General features: G+C 47.7%; 1 protein-coding gene across 1 annotated transcript in view; it reads left to right on the top strand.

The window, feature by feature from the left end:
• The window catches only part of BRWD3 (bromodomain and WD repeat domain containing 3), a 111,424-nt gene that overhangs the window by 27,493 nt on the left and 66,819 nt on the right, over positions 1-17,112 (top strand). Inside the window, exons 8-18 of the mRNA XM_078777406.1 lie at positions 3,353-3,574; positions 4,981-5,081; positions 7,952-8,022; positions 8,252-8,352; positions 8,452-8,492; positions 8,992-9,090; positions 10,101-10,254; positions 10,385-10,519; positions 10,652-10,780; positions 11,196-11,403; positions 11,948-12,076. Coding sequence (XP_078633532.1) covers positions 3,353-3,574; positions 4,981-5,081; positions 7,952-8,022; positions 8,252-8,352; positions 8,452-8,492; positions 8,992-9,090; positions 10,101-10,254; positions 10,385-10,519; positions 10,652-10,780; positions 11,196-11,403; positions 11,948-12,076 — 1,390 coding nt within the window. The remainder of the gene's footprint in view (positions 1-3,352; positions 3,575-4,980; positions 5,082-7,951; positions 8,023-8,251; positions 8,353-8,451; positions 8,493-8,991; positions 9,091-10,100; positions 10,255-10,384; positions 10,520-10,651; positions 10,781-11,195; positions 11,404-11,947; positions 12,077-17,112) is intronic.

Below are 17,112 nucleotides of genomic sequence, written 5' to 3'. Positions count from 1 at the left end.
CTTCCCCCATCCAAAACCTTGATCTTTTCTACCCCCACTAATTCACCCCAGATCCACCTTGTTTGAAATTCCAACTTCTTTCCTGGAAGTCCTGACAGTGTCCATATGTTTTATACCTCAAAAGCCTCCCCCCCCAAAGCCCTCTCCCTCCCACAGATCTCTCGATGTCTCCATGTCTCTCGGTCCCTGCTCTCAAATGTTGTGTTTGTGTCCTTCCCCCTCTCTCCCCATCTTGTCTACCGCTCCCGATGTTATTTGTTTTATGTGTCGGTTTGTCTTTCTGTGTGATTAATGTTCGCTCTTTCACGAGCCTCGATCTTGTATACAAAAAAAAAAGAAAAAAAAATTGCCTTTACATTGTTGGGAAATCGAGAGCTCAAAACCAGGCTCGCCTGACATCATCGGATCTTTCAGCCTCTTACACATCTTTTAAATCCTTGTGGTAACGGTGTTAATAACGGTTCATTGAAATTTGTTTATTTCAGGTCCCATCGGTGACTTTTGTCATAAATACTCTGTCTGGTTGTTTTGTCTATTTATACCCTTTGTGTAGTTGTCCTGATCTACTGTATTCACCTGTCTATCTGTTCCATTTTGTTGTCCTTTCTGACTACCTGTGTTGTCCTTTCTGACTACCTGCGTTGTCCTTTCTGACTAGCTGTGTTGTCCTTTCTGACTACCTGTGTTGTCCTGGCCTGTGTGCACGTTTTCCTACCCAGTCCTCTCGAATCCATTTCCAGTGTTTACCTATTACTGGGGGATCAGGACGATGGGACTTTTTTTTTTCTTTTTTTTGTATACAAGATCGAGGCTCGTGTAAAAGCGAACACATTAAACACATAAAACACAAACGGACACATAAAACATATAATAAAGGGAGCCGGAGACAAGATAGAGAGAGGGAAGCACAACAACAGTAGATAGAGAGAGGGAAGCACAACTACAGCGTGAAACCGAGCTAGGTGTAAGGCAGGAGCACCAGCCCAGAGGGGAGAGCAGTATTCCATCAAGCTGCAGATGAAAGCCTTGTATGTGATGAGGAGCTCAGGTGTGCCAAGGAAGGACTTCGCACGACGGAGGATGCCCAGTCGGCGACTGGCTTTGGAGGCCAGCTTGGAAATGTGGTTTTCCCAGGAAAGATCATGGCTGATAGTGAGACCCAAAAGCTTGAGTGACAGAACTTCTTGGAGAGGATTGTTGAGAAAATGGATGGGAGGGTTTTCCAGTCGGTCTTTTCGGAGAGACATTGTAAGAGGGTGAGATTTGTCAGGATTGAAAGACATGTTCCACTTGTTTGACCAGTCTGTGCTTTTGTCCAGATCTGCAGAGAGTGAGGAGGCTGCAGACTGCCGATCTGTGGGATGAGGTATGGAGCGGCAGAGAGTAGAGTCATCAGCAAAGAGATAGAGAGGATTTTCCAGAGAGTCTCATTAATGAGAGATCATTGATGAAGACCAGAAAAAGCACAGGGCCAAGAACAATGCCTTGGGGAACTCCAGCCTGAACAGGAAGGGGGAGATGAGAGAATTCCATTTTTTTTTTTTTTTTTTTTGTATACAAGATCGAGACTCCTGTAAGAACAAGCACATTAAACACACATTAGCACATAAAACACAAAAAACATAACAGACACATAAAACATTAAATGGAGGGGGAGACAAGATGGGGAGAGAGGGAAGCACGCAAGCACAACAGTAGAGAACAGGGACATCGGTATATCTGTGGAAGGGAGAGGGCTGGGGTGAGTGGGGATGGGGGAGTGGGGAAGGGGTACACGTTAAAAAACAAATTGCATGAGGGAGAGCAACAAATTGACACGACTAGGAATTTCAGGAATGAAGTCAGAGATTGAAAGTGGTGGATTTGGGGTGTATGAATGGGGGTACAAAAGATCAAAGTTTTGGATGGGGGAAGATAAGAGATAGTGGTGAACAGCTGTTTTAAAGACCTGAACACTGCCTTGAGGAACTCCAGCCTGAACAGGAAAGGGGATGAGAGAATTCCATTCAGGGCCACATGTTGACTTCGACCAGAGAGGAAGTCCGCAAGCCATGCATGGAGGTTTCCATGGATACCATAGGAGGAGAGTTTGGTGAGCAGAGCTGGGTGCCAGACCGTATCGAAGGCACGTGATATGTCAAGGGAGACAGCTCTGATTTCCTGTTTGGCATTGAGGACCTCCATCCATTGTTGAGACAGCAGAAGCAGCATGCCCAGAGTAGAATGACCTGGTTTGAATCCAAATTGATGATCAGAGATCAAACCATTGGAGAAGAGGAAGGATTTGATATCCAAAGCAATGATGGATTCCATGACTTTGCTGATTAATTGGGAGCAGGTTGATTGGTCTGTAGTTGCAAGGATCTGTTTTTGCACCTTTTTGTGTAAAGCGGTGATGTTGGCTGATTTCCAAGCAGATGGTAGATGACCTTGAGCAAAAGAGAGGGTGAGGAGAACAGAGAGAGAGTGTGAGATAGAGTGGCAGAGTAGGATTTTAGGACCTCTGCGCTGATGCCGTCTGGTGCAGTTGCAGAATCAGAGTTGAGGTTTGACAGAAACTTCTCCACCTTGTCAGAGAGAAGGACACAGAGTCCAGGAGCAGCTGGGTTTGACTGGGTAAGGTGGGTACAGAGAGAGATGGGTTTGGGACACAATATTTGGAGGCAAACACATAGTTGAGGCACTCAGCTTTTTCACGTGCAGTGTTGGCTGTGTAGCCATTTGAGGTAAGGGAGGGGATGGAAGGGGAACAAACACCAGAAATAGATTTGACCAGACACCACCAGGATTTGGAGGAGGGAGGCAGGTTTGAGAGTTCAGTCTTGAGGGTAGAGAGATAGTGTTTCCTTGCTCTCCTGAGGGTAGACACACACTTGTTCTGAGCTTTGTGAAAGGAACTGATATTCGCACCTGAGATTGAGATTGAGATTTGAGAACTGAGATTCGCACAGTGTCGCACCTGTCTTACAGGTGCAATGGATAAACACCTTTGCCGCTATTGAGAGAGAGAGAGGGATTCATCATTTGTGAGAATCGGTCCTTAAACATGGAAGTTCCATGATGCACCCCTCTCGGGTGGCCCTGCGGGGCAAAGGGGTCCTTCAGAGGTGTAAGGGGGGCAACGTTTTGTGTTTTTGAGCCACTTTGCTCTCAACAATACATTCCCGAAGAAAATTCGCTTTTGGCACAACCTGTAAATGTCATGCTTATTTATTAGGGTGGGGTGACCTACCTTATGACTGTCTTTGAACTCTTCCATGAGCCTTGATCTCAGTTAAAGAAAACTCCTATACATGACAATTGTGAACAAGAGTGGCTCCATTGCCTGTTCCCTCCATCCTCCTGAGTACAGGGGTCGGATGACTGTCTGGTGAAAGTGTGGTGCGCTGAAGACGGACATCTCCTCGCAACGCTGCGTGGACATGCGGCGGAAATCGCGGACCTTGCGGTAAACTACGAGAACACGCTTGTGGCATCGGGAAGCTGCGACCACGTGGTGCGGGTGTGGAGCCTTCGGGCATGCGCTCCCGTTGCTGTGCTGCAAGGACACGTGGCCTCCATTACTTCCTTGCAGGTTGTCCTATGGCAATGTGTGTTATACTTTTCTGCTGATGTCCGTTTGCGCGTCTGTGTCACTTTTACTTTCTACCTTGATTCGAGTATTTCTATCTTTGTTTTTTGTTCCCTGCATGCTCTTATTAGTACCCTACCGGTGTACACCGGAGGGGACTATAGGTTTGCACGCCGTCCCTCCGTCTGTCCGTCTGTCAGTCCGTCAGTCTGTCCGTCCGTCAGTCCGTCACGCAAAGAACAGTTTTCCCAACTTTTTTTCTAAACTCTTAATACTAATGATTTCAAACTTGGCACATGGTTTCCTCATGATGAGTTACAGATCAAGTTCGAACTTCACGACGTTTCGATCATTTTTGACAAAGTTATGGCACTTTGAACTTTGGGAATTCTGATGATCCTTAACTCAGTGCCATTTTAAGTTTTAATTTCCTTTAAAAAAGATTTTCTCTGCAATAATAGGACCGATTGAGATCAAATTTTCACTGTGGGGGGACTCGGTCTGTACAATATTTTAATGGTAATTATGACGTCACGTGGTTCGGCCGCCATATTGGTTTTCGTGAAAACACGAAAACCCCTTTTTCTCTGCAATGGCTGAACAGATTGAGGCCAAACTTTGCAGGCAGAATCGCATACCCATGACGAACAAAAAAGTCAGCGAGCATGACGTCATGTGTCACATGGTTTCAGAGTTATGACGTTTTTAAGCATGAACCTTTAAAACCAAGCCGCTCCCTCATTTTTGATCCAATCGAGGGGAAACTTCACAGATCTGTTCAGCATGTCAGTCTACTAAAATGTCATTTTGGAATTTGCGATAGGGCACGTGGTTTGGCAGATATCGTTAATTAAACGAAAAAATTTTTTAAAATGGATATCTTGTTTATTCTAGAGTTCTCCTCAAGCTGCACCGCGCGCCTTCAGCCTCATCTGCGAACGTCAAAAGCACGACACAGCACGCGCTTTCGGGACGGGCGGAGCCAAGCCGAGCAACATATATATATATATATATATATATATATATATATATATATATATATATATATACATCGATCATTGATCGTGAACCGGAAAATATAATAAATTACTGATATTTAGCGACTCAAAAGGTTCTTTGTTCTTTATCAACAACTTTTTTTGCCGTGCTTCTGCTGACCTGTCTGCAAGGTGTATAAATCGAAGTCCCGAGTGCGAATCACAGGTGAGCCCGTCCTGAGGTAATTAGCGATTGGGAACGATTCAGAACCTGTGGGTAAATAACCCTTGGTAATTTCCCCAACAGTTTTCTGCCGGTAGGGGACATGTATTGCAGCGCTATACTCAGAATGCTTGTTTCCTCTCCTACCATGCTGGTGCCAAACTGCTGAAATGTGCCACTGCACGATGTGTGCTTGTGAATGTGTGCAGTTCTCACCGATGTGCAAGGGTAGTTCAAGGTACCTGGCCTCAAGTAGTGAAGATGGCTCCGTGTGTTTCTGGCAGTGGGACGTATCGACGCTCAAGTTCAAGTTAGTACTTTTTTCTTGCTATTTGTTTGTGGTTGGGGAGCACAGCGATTTCTCACTTGGGGTTAAAGTCAGGAGGTGCTCAGCGGGAGGCCACATGGGGTGATGGATGGAGCATGCAGCAGGATGCCAGGGGTTATAATCAGGGAGTGGGAGGCCAATTGGGGTTAAGGTCAGGGGGGGGCACACATCGTCTGTGTACTTGTGGTTAAGCTCCTTGTTTTGTATTTTCCGTGACCATCGTCGTTTTTCTGATGTCCCTTTATTTTGTTCGTTAACGAATCGCTTGTGTGTACACATTTTGTAACGGGTACACATTTCGTTTCCTTGTAATAAACGAATGAATAAGAAAGACAAAGCTATATCACATGATAGTCGTTTTGCTTTTTCTTGTTTCTGACCCCACGCTTTATCTAACATTTTTTTACATGTACTAGCAGAGTACCCGCCCTATGGGCATTCTTGTTCCAAGCGTAGAACACATTTTCTGCCATCTCTTATTGAGGATATTTTCTGCTGATACAACTGATTTGACTTGGATTTCTTTATGATTGCCTTGAATAATATTGCTGGCTCTCTGTTCAACTTAGGTGGCCTTGGTTTTTAAGGCATCTCAATTTTCCAGAAAAAAAACAAACATCAGCCGTCACCCAAACTAACAACACCCACGACCAAACCACACTCACCTCTTCCCCCTCTCTACTCTTCCACCATCCCCTCAAAATCCCTCTTCAACCATCACCCTAGCTAACAATACCCACGACAACCCTACACCTCCCACCCCCCACCCTCCCCTCCAACATCTCCTCAAAATCCCCCTTCAACTGTCACCCTAGCTAACAATACCCACGACAACCCCACAACACTCTCTTTCCTCTCCTCCACCATCCTCTCACAATCCCCTCTCAACCATCACCTTACCTAACAATACTCATGACCACCCCACACCACCATACACCATCTCTCTATTCAACTTAAGTGGCCTTGGTTTTTGAGGAATCCCAATTTTCAAAAAAACAAAAACAAACCATCAACCATCGCCCTAGCTTTCAGTACCCATGACCAACCTACACCCTCCTCCCTCCCCCCCCCCCACCCCACCCCTCCACCATGCCCTCACAATCACCCTACAACCGTCACCCTAGCCAACAATACTCACGACCACCCCACACCACCCCCCTACACAATCCCCCATCAACAATCACCGTAACTAACAATACTCACGACCACCTCACACCATCCCCCAGCAACCATCACCCTAGCTAACAATACCCATGACCAACCCACACACCCCGCCCCCTCCAACATCCCCAATCATTATCGGAATCAGAGCTCGGAATGCACTGTGTGTCTACGTACTGTCACCAGCAGGATCACAGTGAGTTCACAATGTGATGCCACTGGCAAACTCGAAAATCAATACTTTAGGGCTTTTTTCAGCACGTTGTGATTCACAAATAAAATAAAATAAAATTCCCTTCAAATTAGACTGATTAATGATCGTCAATGGTTTTCAGAAGAAAATATTTTTTTTGCGTTTGGGTTCCTCTTTAAGGGTCTTTTGGGTCTTTGGTGTATTTTTGGTCTTTGGGATCTTTTTGGTCTTCAGGGTCTTAATGGGTCTTTGGGGTATTTTGGGTCTTTGGGGTCCATTGGGTCTCCGGGGTCCATTGGGTCTCCAGAGTCTTTTCTGTGTTCGGGGTATTTTGGGTCTTCGGGGTCAATTGGGTCTCTGGGTCTTTTCAGGTTCGGGGTATTTTGGGTCTTCGGGGTATTTTGGGGTTTTTTGGGGGTCTTCCAGATAGTTTGGGTCTTCGGGGTCTTTTCAATATTTTAAGTCGGGGTCTTTTTGGTGTTCGGGTCTTTGTGTCTTTGGGATCTTTTCAGTCTTTGGGGTATTTTGGGTCTTTGGCCTTTTGGGTCTTTTCAGTCTTTGGGGTATTTTAGGTATTTGGGGTATTTTAGGTATTTGGGGTATTTTAGGTATTTGGGGTCTTTTAGGTGTCGGGGTCTTTTTGGTCTTTTCTGTGTTTGGAGTATTTTGGGTCTTTGGGGTCCATTGTGTCTCTGGGTCTTTTCATGTTTGGGGTCTTTTCAGTCTTTGGGGTCTTTTAGGACTTTGGGGTATTTTGGGTCTTTGGGGTCTTTTTGGTGTTTGGGTCTTTGGGGTCTTTTTGGTGTTTGGGTCTTTGGGGTCTTTTGGGTCTTTTCAGTCTTTGGGGTATTTTAGGTCTTCAGGGTAATTTGGGTCCCCGGGGGGGGGGGGGGTGGTCTTTTGGGTCCTCTGGGTACTTTCGGTTAAGTATTTCAGATTACAATTGTGTGTGGTGTCAAGTCAGTTGTCCAACCAATGTGTGCAGAGTGGACAATGGACATACATACATACATACATACATACAAACACTTGCTCCATTATATATAGATAGTTATTATTTGAATTCCCGGTCGATTGCTGAATTAACGCCAGGGGTTGACTCAGCCTGTCATCCTTCCGAGGTCGGCTAATTTACCAGTTCACTGGTAATTCCCTGTTTGTCGTAAAAAGGCGACAAAAAGGGTTGGCGGCAGGAAGGGCATCCGGCCGTAAAACATTGCTTCAAAAAGGGGACCGAAAAACAACAACAACCACGGTCCCCGAAAAAGGCCAACCCCCGCTTTGCGGGGAAAAATGGCCTCTAAAGGTGTTTTTTTTTTTGTTTTTTTGTTTTTTTGAATTCCCAGTGTGTGAAAAGTTCGCTGTTCCTGGTTATTCCTTTCGCAGATTGCGTTATTTATAGCACGGAAGTAAACTCTAAGAGATCAGGTACCCGGTATCGGATCCATGCGCTCGTACTTATATCGTACCTTCTTTGTCTGTACGTCTGTGCATCCAGTGAGTGGCCCATCAAGTTTACAGAGAGGCCCCGGCCTGGTGTGCAGATACTTTGCTCTTCATTCAGCAGTGGTATGTCACCACCACTCCAACCTTCGCCTTTGCTCATTCGCAAATCCTCATCAATGTTTCCTGTGTGATTACCTCCTCCCCAATTTGGTTTGGTCTGCCCTATCGCTGGGTGCAGGTTTAAGATCCCAGAATGCCTTTTCCATTACTCTCCTGCCCGTTTTCAAACCTATCGGCCATATTTTAAATTATTATTTGTTTTAATGTCGTGCCGTTATTCCCAATGCGCCAGGAGGGATGTTTCTAGCCACTGGAAGCACTGATCACGTGATCCGTGTTTACTACTTGGGATGTGACCAACCGGCGAAGGTAGCAGAGCTTGAAGACCATGTGGTGAGCAGTGCACATAGATAAGCCTGTATTCGCACATACGGTCATCCTTTTACTGTGGTCCATGGTATTTTGACTTTGTCCCGTCCATTCTCTTTTCAGGATAAAGTTGACAGCATCCAATTTTCCTGGGCTGGAGACAGGTCCGTATCAGAACACCAAATGATCACAACATTAAGCTATTTTCACACTTTAACTCTGGATGTGTTGATTTGGCGTTTGTGTTGGTTTGGGTTAAATGGGTTAAATTTGGGTTTGGGTTTGGGTTAAATTTGGGATCACAGTGGGTTAAATGACGTTTATTTCGTTTGAGGAAAATAACTAAATACGAGGAAAACAATTTTTTTAAATTATAAACGATGTTCGTATGTGAGGCTCAGGAAGGGACAGGTTCATACTAGACCCAGGAAATAAATTCACTACCAGGTTTGGGTAGATGAGATGCGCCACTCCAAGGAATTCCAATTGCATTGATCATGCCTCTGATTTAGACTGGTGGGCACTGCCTTCTGATCTAGCCAATCAGCAGGACCTGTAACTGGCTAATGGGCCATTGCATTTGCCTTTTGACCTTTAAGCCTGGTTAAGATCCGACAATGCCCTTTTGTATGCTAACATGTGTGCATGGTGGGGTGGCCACAGGTTCGTGAGCGGCAGTAGGGATGGGACGGCCAGGGTTTGGCAGTACCGACGGCAGGCCTGGCGCAATGTGCTGTTGGACATGTCTACAAAGCTACCTGGGTATGTTTATACCAATCGCAAACCTTTATTGGCACTCAGGATCTCTCTCGCAGAATTACTTGGTTACTCGGAGAACAGCAAACACACCAGGTCCTCTCATTAACCAAGTAAACAACACAGCAGCTGTAGAAAGGTGGCACATAGACCACACGGAACACTCAGAGCACTCAGTCCACTCAGAGCACTCAGTCCACCCAGAGCACTCAGTCCACCCAGAGCACGCAGTCCACTCAGACCACGCAGTCCACTCAGACCACGCAGTCCACTCAGACCACGCAGTCCACTCAGACCACGCAGTCCACTCAGACCACGCAGTCCACTCAGAGCACGCAGTCCACTCAGACCACGCAGTCCACTCAGACCACGAAGTCCACTCAGACCACGCAGTCCACTCAGACCACGCAGTCCACTCAGAGCACGCAGTCCACTCAGAGCACGCAGTCCACTCAGAGCACGCAGTCCACTCAGAGCACGCAGTCCACTCAGAGCACGCAGTCCACTCAGAGCACGCAGTCCACTCAGAGCACGCAGTCCACTCAGAGCACGCAGTCCACTCAGAGCACGCAGTCCACTCAGTCCACGCAGTCCACTCGGAGCACGCAGTCCACTCGGAGCACGCAGTCCACTCAGTCCACGCAGTCCACGCAGTCCACTCAGAGCACGCAGTCCACTCAGTCCACGCAGTCCACGCAGACCACGCAGTCCACTCAGAGCACGCAGTCCACTCAGAGCACGCAGTCCACTCAGAGCACGCAGTCCACTCGGAGCACGCAGTCAACTTGGAGCACGCAGACCACTCGAAGCACGCAGACCACTCAGAGCACACGGTCCACTCGGCCCAGACCGGTCGACGCGGTCCACTCGGCCCAGGCCAGTCCACTCGGTCCACATAGTCCACTCGGCCCACATGGTCCAGGCCGGTCCACTCGGTCCACTCGGTCCACGCAGTCCACGCAGAACACGCAGAGCACACAAGGGACTAATGCTGGTTGTGTCTTCACGCTTTACAGATCTGCAACACCAATGGCAGAGGACAAAGTGTTAAAGCTGAGGGTCACGATGGTGTCATGGGATCAGCAAGATCGCACCGTCATCACGGCCGTGAACACGCTGATGCTCAAAGTCTGGGACTCTTATACCGGCCAGCTCCTGCACGCACTATCGGTGGGGCTCATGTCACGTGTCTGTGATGGTGCACCACCGTACCCTCCATTTCAAATCGTTCACTTTTCTTTACTTTGTTCCTATTTGTGAAAGTCATCGTCATGATCCTCGGCCCTCTCGTACACCGTAGGCTCACGATGACGAGGTGTTTGTCCTGGAACCTCACCCGCTGGACCGGCGCATTTTGCTCTCGGCCGGCCATGACGGCAACGTCATCGTGTGGGACATTGAGCGCGGAGTGAAAATCCGCTCGTTCTTCAACATGGTTCGGTTCTTGTCATGTTGTGATAAAAGAAAACATAAACTTTCCAGCCGAGAGAGTTTTTCATGTTTGCACCGCACGGTTGTGGAAATAAAGAACATTTTAACCGTTTATTTGGTTGTTTTTTCTCACCAGATTGAGGGTCAGGGTCATGGTGCGGTGTTCGACTGCAAGTTTTCACCGGACGGCCTTCATTTTGCCTGCACCGACTCACACGGACACCTGCTGTTGTTTGGCTTCGGTTCCAGTCATCGGTACAGCAAGGTGAGTGAACACGTCTTCCGAAGGTGCTTGGGAACCACGGGACCTCGGCATGGAGGCCTTGTCCCGCTTCGTTAAACGCTGCTTACAGCCGACGTTCTGACGGTTGTAAAGTCATTTTAATACTTATCAGAAGTGGGTCGAGAATTTTCAATGGGAGGCGGATGGATGAGTCGAGTTTTAGAAACTCTGAAACATATTATTTTATTATTTGCAAATGGTGAGTCTCACGTGACCTGAAGAACAGCACGTACCTTGGAGTACGAGTCCACAATTGTGATTTGGTGTTCTGCTACGACTATTATCATTTTAATTTATCTATCAAGTTGTTCTTATCCATTGGTTAATACTCGAGGTACTCTATTGCTCCGCTTAGTTCTGAATCCAAGTTCTTGAGTGCTGTGTTTGCTGCCCATAGATACCGGATCAGATGTTCTTTCACACCGATTACCGCCCGCTTTTGCGCGACGTTAACAACTACGTGGTGGACGAGCAGACGCAGCTGGCACCCCATCTGATGCCCCCACCGTTTTTAGTGGACATCGATGGCAACCCGCATGCCCCACGCTTCCAGCGCCTCGTACCGGGCCGCGAATCCTGCGGCCTAGAATACCTTACGCCGTCCGGTGAGGCAACCTGCCGTGTTTGCGTAAGAGAACGATGAGCGCACGGTGGGTATTCTGTGGCTAACTCGTTGGTCTTCGATTGGCCTAAAGCCCCGCCACTCCTAAGGGTACTGAGGTGTGTAGGTTGAAACCTTCATGGTGTAACGGTGCACGACCACTGGTACAGACAAGGATTCCCGAGCCTTCTCCCATTTTTACAATCGTCTATTTAATTAGCAGCTTTCTATTTTTGCTAGGCCTGCACATACATCCACGTGTTCCAATCAGGATGCTCCGGTTGACTCTCGCCATTTTGAGAATAGTCAGATGTCACGCTTCTAGGAAGTGATTGCCAGCTTCTCTCGCAAGTCTTCTTTGTGAGTCAGATTTTCCTCTATCGTTACTTTTCATCCAACTGATTGATAATGTTCCATTACAGTGAACAATGTCAGCACCTGTTCCCCACAGTAGTGGTACCGTTATGTGGTTAGGGTTAGGGTTAGGACAACCACAGGGAAACTAAAAGCGTGTTAATAACTAGGATTGTTCATTCCCAACTCCTCAGATTGGCTTCCCAATACTAGCCCTTTGGATGACATCATCCAGGAACTGCTGCAGGCTCAGGATCGTCGGCTTGGGGTTCAACCACCAGACAGGGCGCCAGGCAGCGCGGAAAATGTTGCCATGGCGTCAGGTATTTTCAGAACTCCCTCTTCTCCCTCGCTCCCTCCCCTCCCCCATCCCACCCTTTCTTTTCCTCCATCCCTCCCTCGCTCCTTCCCCAGTCCCTCCCTCACTCATCGGACCTGTCGCTCCCTCGCTTCTCCCCAATCCCTCCCTCGCTCCTTCCCCTGTCCCTCCCTTGCTCATTGGACCTGTCCCTCCCTCACTCCTCATCCCCATCCCTGCCTTGTTTCTCCCCCATCCCTCCCTCGCTCCTTCCCCTGTCCCTCCCTCGCTCATCGGACCTGTTCCTCCCTCGCTTCTCCCCCCTCCCATCCCTCCTCTCCCCATCCCTCCCTGTCTCCTTCCCCTGTCCCTCCCTCGCACCTCACCCCCATCCCTGCCTTGCTCCTTCCCACCCATCCCACCCTTGCTCCTTCCCACCCATCCCACCCTTGCTCCTTCCCCATCCCACCCATCCCACCCTTGCTCCTTCCCCATCCCACCCATCCCTGCCTTGCTCCTTCCCCATCCCTCCCTTGCTCCTCCCCCATCCCACCCATCCCTCCCTTGCTCCTCCCCCATCCCTCCCTTGCTCCTTCCCCATCCCTCCCTTGCTCCTCCCCCATCCCTCCCTTGCTCCTTCCCCATCCCTCCCTTGCTCCTCCCCATCTCTCCTTTGCTCCTCCCACCTGTACCTCTCTCACTCCTCCCACCATCCCATCGTGCATATAATAATCGTAATTATATAATCCGTTTATTTCAAAACGACTTTCGCAGCCATAGGCTGAATTGCAGTCAATTTACAAATATTGCAGGAATAAACAAAAAAATAAAAATGGCTCAAACATAAAATGGCAAATAAATAAGATAAAATTGCCGTCAAACTAAGAAAAAACCCCACAGATATCTAACAAAACACGAAGGGTGTCAAACTCATCAACACAAGGACGTCATCCAATTATTATTCAAAATGGAGGTTAAAAATGGGATGGGGCTGCACTTGTAGCGGTGGTTCGACATTTAATAATAGACAACATGTCAGAGCTCCTTAAGTTATTGTTCCTGGGTGGGGGGGGAGGGATCCAATCTGTGTGCATGTTTGATTTATAAGAGTGATTGTCCCTATGTGGGGGGAGTGGAGGAGGGGGTGGAGAGCCAATCTGTGTGTATGTTTGATTTTAAGAGTTATTGTCCCTACGTGGGGGGAGTGGAGGAGGGGGGGGGGGGGGGAGCCAATCTGTGTGCATGTTTGATTTATAAGAGTGATTGTCCCTATGTGGGGGGAGTGGAGGAGGGGGTGGAGAGCCAATCTGTGTGTATGTTTGATTTTAAGAGTTATTGTCCCTATGTGGGGGGAGTGGAGGAGGGGGGGGGGGGGGATCCAATCTGTGTGTTTGTTTGATTATATGAGTGATTGTCCCTATGTGGGGGTAGGGGGGGGGGGTGAGCCAATCTCTGTGTATGTTTGATTTATAAGACTGATTGTCCCTATGTGGGGGGAGTGGAGGAGGGGGGGGGGGGGAGCCAATCTGTGTGTATTGTTATGGATTCGTCACTTCCGCTGTTGTGGTTTTCACCCACTTGACATGTTTCTGATATCATGTATTATTATTATTCTCAAAAGGTTTAGTATTCAGGAACAGCTATCTAAAGTTAAAAAGGATAACGTAAAATGATACAGGGATCGTGACCCGGAAGAAAATGAGTAAAGAAGAAGAAGTCGTGAGGAAAAGGTGGAAGACGAAACGTGTTTTGAAGCTCAGTTGCGAGCGTGGTCGAGCGAACGGCGTCGAGGGAACTTTGAGTCCGGGAAAAGAATCTCAGGCGATGGGTGATATCGCCGGAGTATTGTGGAGCCTGCATAGTCGGGTATCGGCATTGAGATTCCGGAGAATCCTTACCAAGAAGCTCTGGCTCGAGTGAGAGCCGTCCGCCATTTCGCCCCGCGCGCTGCCTTCATCGGAAAAGGTTTTTTGTCGCGTCGGCTGGGCTTATCCTCCGGTGGTTTTCCGGGGACGGCTGTGCAATAAAGCGGCGTTTGAAGAGTACACGGCGATTCGCTGATTGAATGGCAAACGTGTACGTCGGCGTGTGTCTTTGGAGATTTTCCATTCTACCGCGAGTTTGCTGGGTGTTGGACCACGTAACTTCGGTGTCGCGTCGACCGCCTACGCCTCACTTGATCTCGATCGGACATGGTTCCAACGATCACTGGAGCGAATCAACTTCGCCTTGGAGGGTTATAGAGACATTGAGGAGGGCTCACTTCCATTTCCTGGGAGTGCCGTGAGTTTGGGGTTAAGTTACTAGATAAGGTGGTACCATCTTAAGATATTGATTGTAGGGTTGATTACTATTATTGTTTGTGTCGTGATTCTTGTGTGCTCTTTAATATATTCTTTGGTTGTGGATAACTCATGGTGTGGTTTCCCTATTGATTTTGACACGGAATAACATATATATCTTTCTGCCGGGGTTTCTCTCGGGGTTCGGAGGTTACCGAGACCAGGAGATTGTAGAGGACTCCGTAACAGTATGTTTGATTTTAAAAGTTATTGTCCCTAAGTGAGGGATCCAATCTGTGTGTTTGTTTGATTTTATGAGTGATTGTCCCTATGTGGGGGGTAGGGGGGGGGGGGAGGGGAGCCAATCTCTGTGTATGTTTGATTTATAAGACTGATTGCCCCTATGTGGGGGGAGTGGAGGAGGGGGGGGGGGGGGAGCCAATCTCTGTGTATGTTTGATTTATAAGACTGATTGTCCCTATGTGGAGGAGTGAGGGGGGGGGGGGGGGGAGCCAATCTCTGTGTATGTTTGATTTATAAGACTGATTGTCCCTATGTGGGGGGAGTGTAGGAGGGGGGGGGTGGGGGGGGGGGAGCCAATCTCTGTGTATGTTTGATTTTAAAAGTTATTGTCCCTAGGTGAGGGATTCAATCTGTGTGTTTGTTTGATTATATGAGTGATTGTCCCTATGTGGGGGGAGTGTAGGAGGGGGGGGGGTGGTGGGGGGCGGGGAGCCAATCTCTGTGTATGTTCGATTTTATGAGTTATTGTCCCTAGGTGAGGGTGGAGGGGGGAGTTGTTCGATTTTGAGAGTACAAATCTGTTTGTATGTTTCATTTTAAGAGTACATTACCAAAATTGACGGAGAGCTGTTTGAGCCTCTTGGAAAGAACAAGTATATTAAGTACCTGATAAATGTCTGCATAATGTTTGGTTCTACAAAAGTCACTCGAGAGAATTATACAAAACGCTTTCCGTTGCAATTTCTCCAAACATTCCTTTTGGGCTTTCATTAACCCACAAAACCATGCGGGTGAAGCATATTCCTAAATGGGTCTAACACACTCTGTAAATATCCTGTTATTAAATCATAAACAGGGAGATCACAACGTTTCATTTGCTGGAAAAAGTAGAGTTTTCTGTTGAATGTTTTTAGTGTAGCAGCATAGCAAACCTGTTGTGCATTTTGTGATACAAGCACCAAATTTGGCACAAATGTACATTAATATGTTGCGAACATTTTCAGATATTGGGCCACTTGAAATTCCGTAATTTTTTTTTTCAATTTTTTTCAAATTTCGTAATTTCAAATTTTTCGGGTGACACCGTCACAATTTCGGTCTTCGAGGCCGGCCGATATAGTGGGGCGGCTTAGCCCAAATATTCAAAAGAATTGTGCATTTTGTGATACAAGCACCAAATTTGGCACAAATGTACATTAATATGTTGCGAACATTGTGTGGTCAGCAATGAAGACGAGAGTCTGAATTACATGTATGCAAAAGACCTTGTGAACCAGTGAAGCAAATACACGGGTAAGCATGAATTAAATCTAGGGCATGATATAATTTCCATGATGTTTACCTCTACACTCAATGGTGGAAGGAGGTAATGTTTTGATCCCAGATTGTCTGTATGTCTGTTTGTCTGTTAGTCCACAAAATTCCAGACAAAGCTTGTAGTAGTGGTAGTTGTAGTGGTAGTGGTGATAACAGAAATTGTTATATAGAACTGAACTTATATTATTATTATATGCAGAAAATAACTTCATTTCTATATGCCCTGCAGTGGACAGGTTAATTGGTTTATGCACTGAAGGGGTCACCCTGGTGTGCACTGCTGTGTTCTGCCTCACTGAGTTGTTCAGGTATGATGTACTCAGCACAAGCTTCCGGTCGGCCCGGAGGTGGGGGTGCGGGGCCTGTCACGGAACGTCAAAACAAACGGCCTGCCGGGGCCGCCCAAAAGTCGGGCGTGAGGGGCGCGTCCACTAATGGAACGCCTCTCGCTTCCCAGATCGAGGGCCACGTGGTCAGGAGAACCTCGTCCCTTCCGGTCACACTTTGCCTATCGGCCGGCCTCGAAGACCGAAATTGTGACGGTGTCACCCGAAAAATTTGAAATTACGAAATTTGAAAAAATTTGAAAAAAAAAATTACGGAATTTCAAGTGGCCCAATATCTGAAAATGTTCGCAACATATTAATGTACATTTGTGCCAAATTTGGTGCTTGTTTCACAAAATGCACAATTCTTTTGAATATTTGGGCTAAGCCGCCCCACTATTTACACATGGCCTGAACTTGAGGGTCCCATTTCTGGTTTCCGTGCCCATGGATGCCCAACAGTTCAACACAATCTGTTTGATTAATAACTGAGTCTCCGATATGAAAACTGGGCACCTCTCCCGGGAATCTAGGAAAACATGGAATCATGAAATGTCCCACCGTCCCTCCCTCGCTCTTCCCCCATCCCTTCGTCTCTCTTCCCCTGTTCCTTCCTTCACTCCTCTCCATGTCCCGTCCGCGCTCCTCTCCCCATCGCTTCCTTGTTCCTCCCCCGTCCTCCCTTACTTCTCTCCCTTCACTCCATCGCTCCTCCCCTTCATCCCTCTCTCGCACCTCCCCCGTATCCCTCCTTCGCTCCTCTGCTCACTCTTTCCTCGCTCCTCCCCCGCATCCCTCCCTCGCTCCTCCCCATCGATGCCACTGTACCTCCCTCACTGCTCCTCTCCCCCCCCCCTCACGTCCCATCCTCATTCCTCTGCCCTCTCCTCCAT

This window comes from Myxine glutinosa, chromosome 5 (assembly GCF_964187855.1).
Source record: "Myxine glutinosa chromosome 5, kmMyxGlut1.1, whole genome shotgun sequence".
Lineage (NCBI taxonomy): Eukaryota > Metazoa > Chordata > Myxini > Myxiniformes > Myxinidae > Myxine > Myxine glutinosa.
The sequence above is the reverse complement of the archived record's forward strand: the minus strand, read 5'-3'. Positions and strand labels throughout refer to the sequence as shown.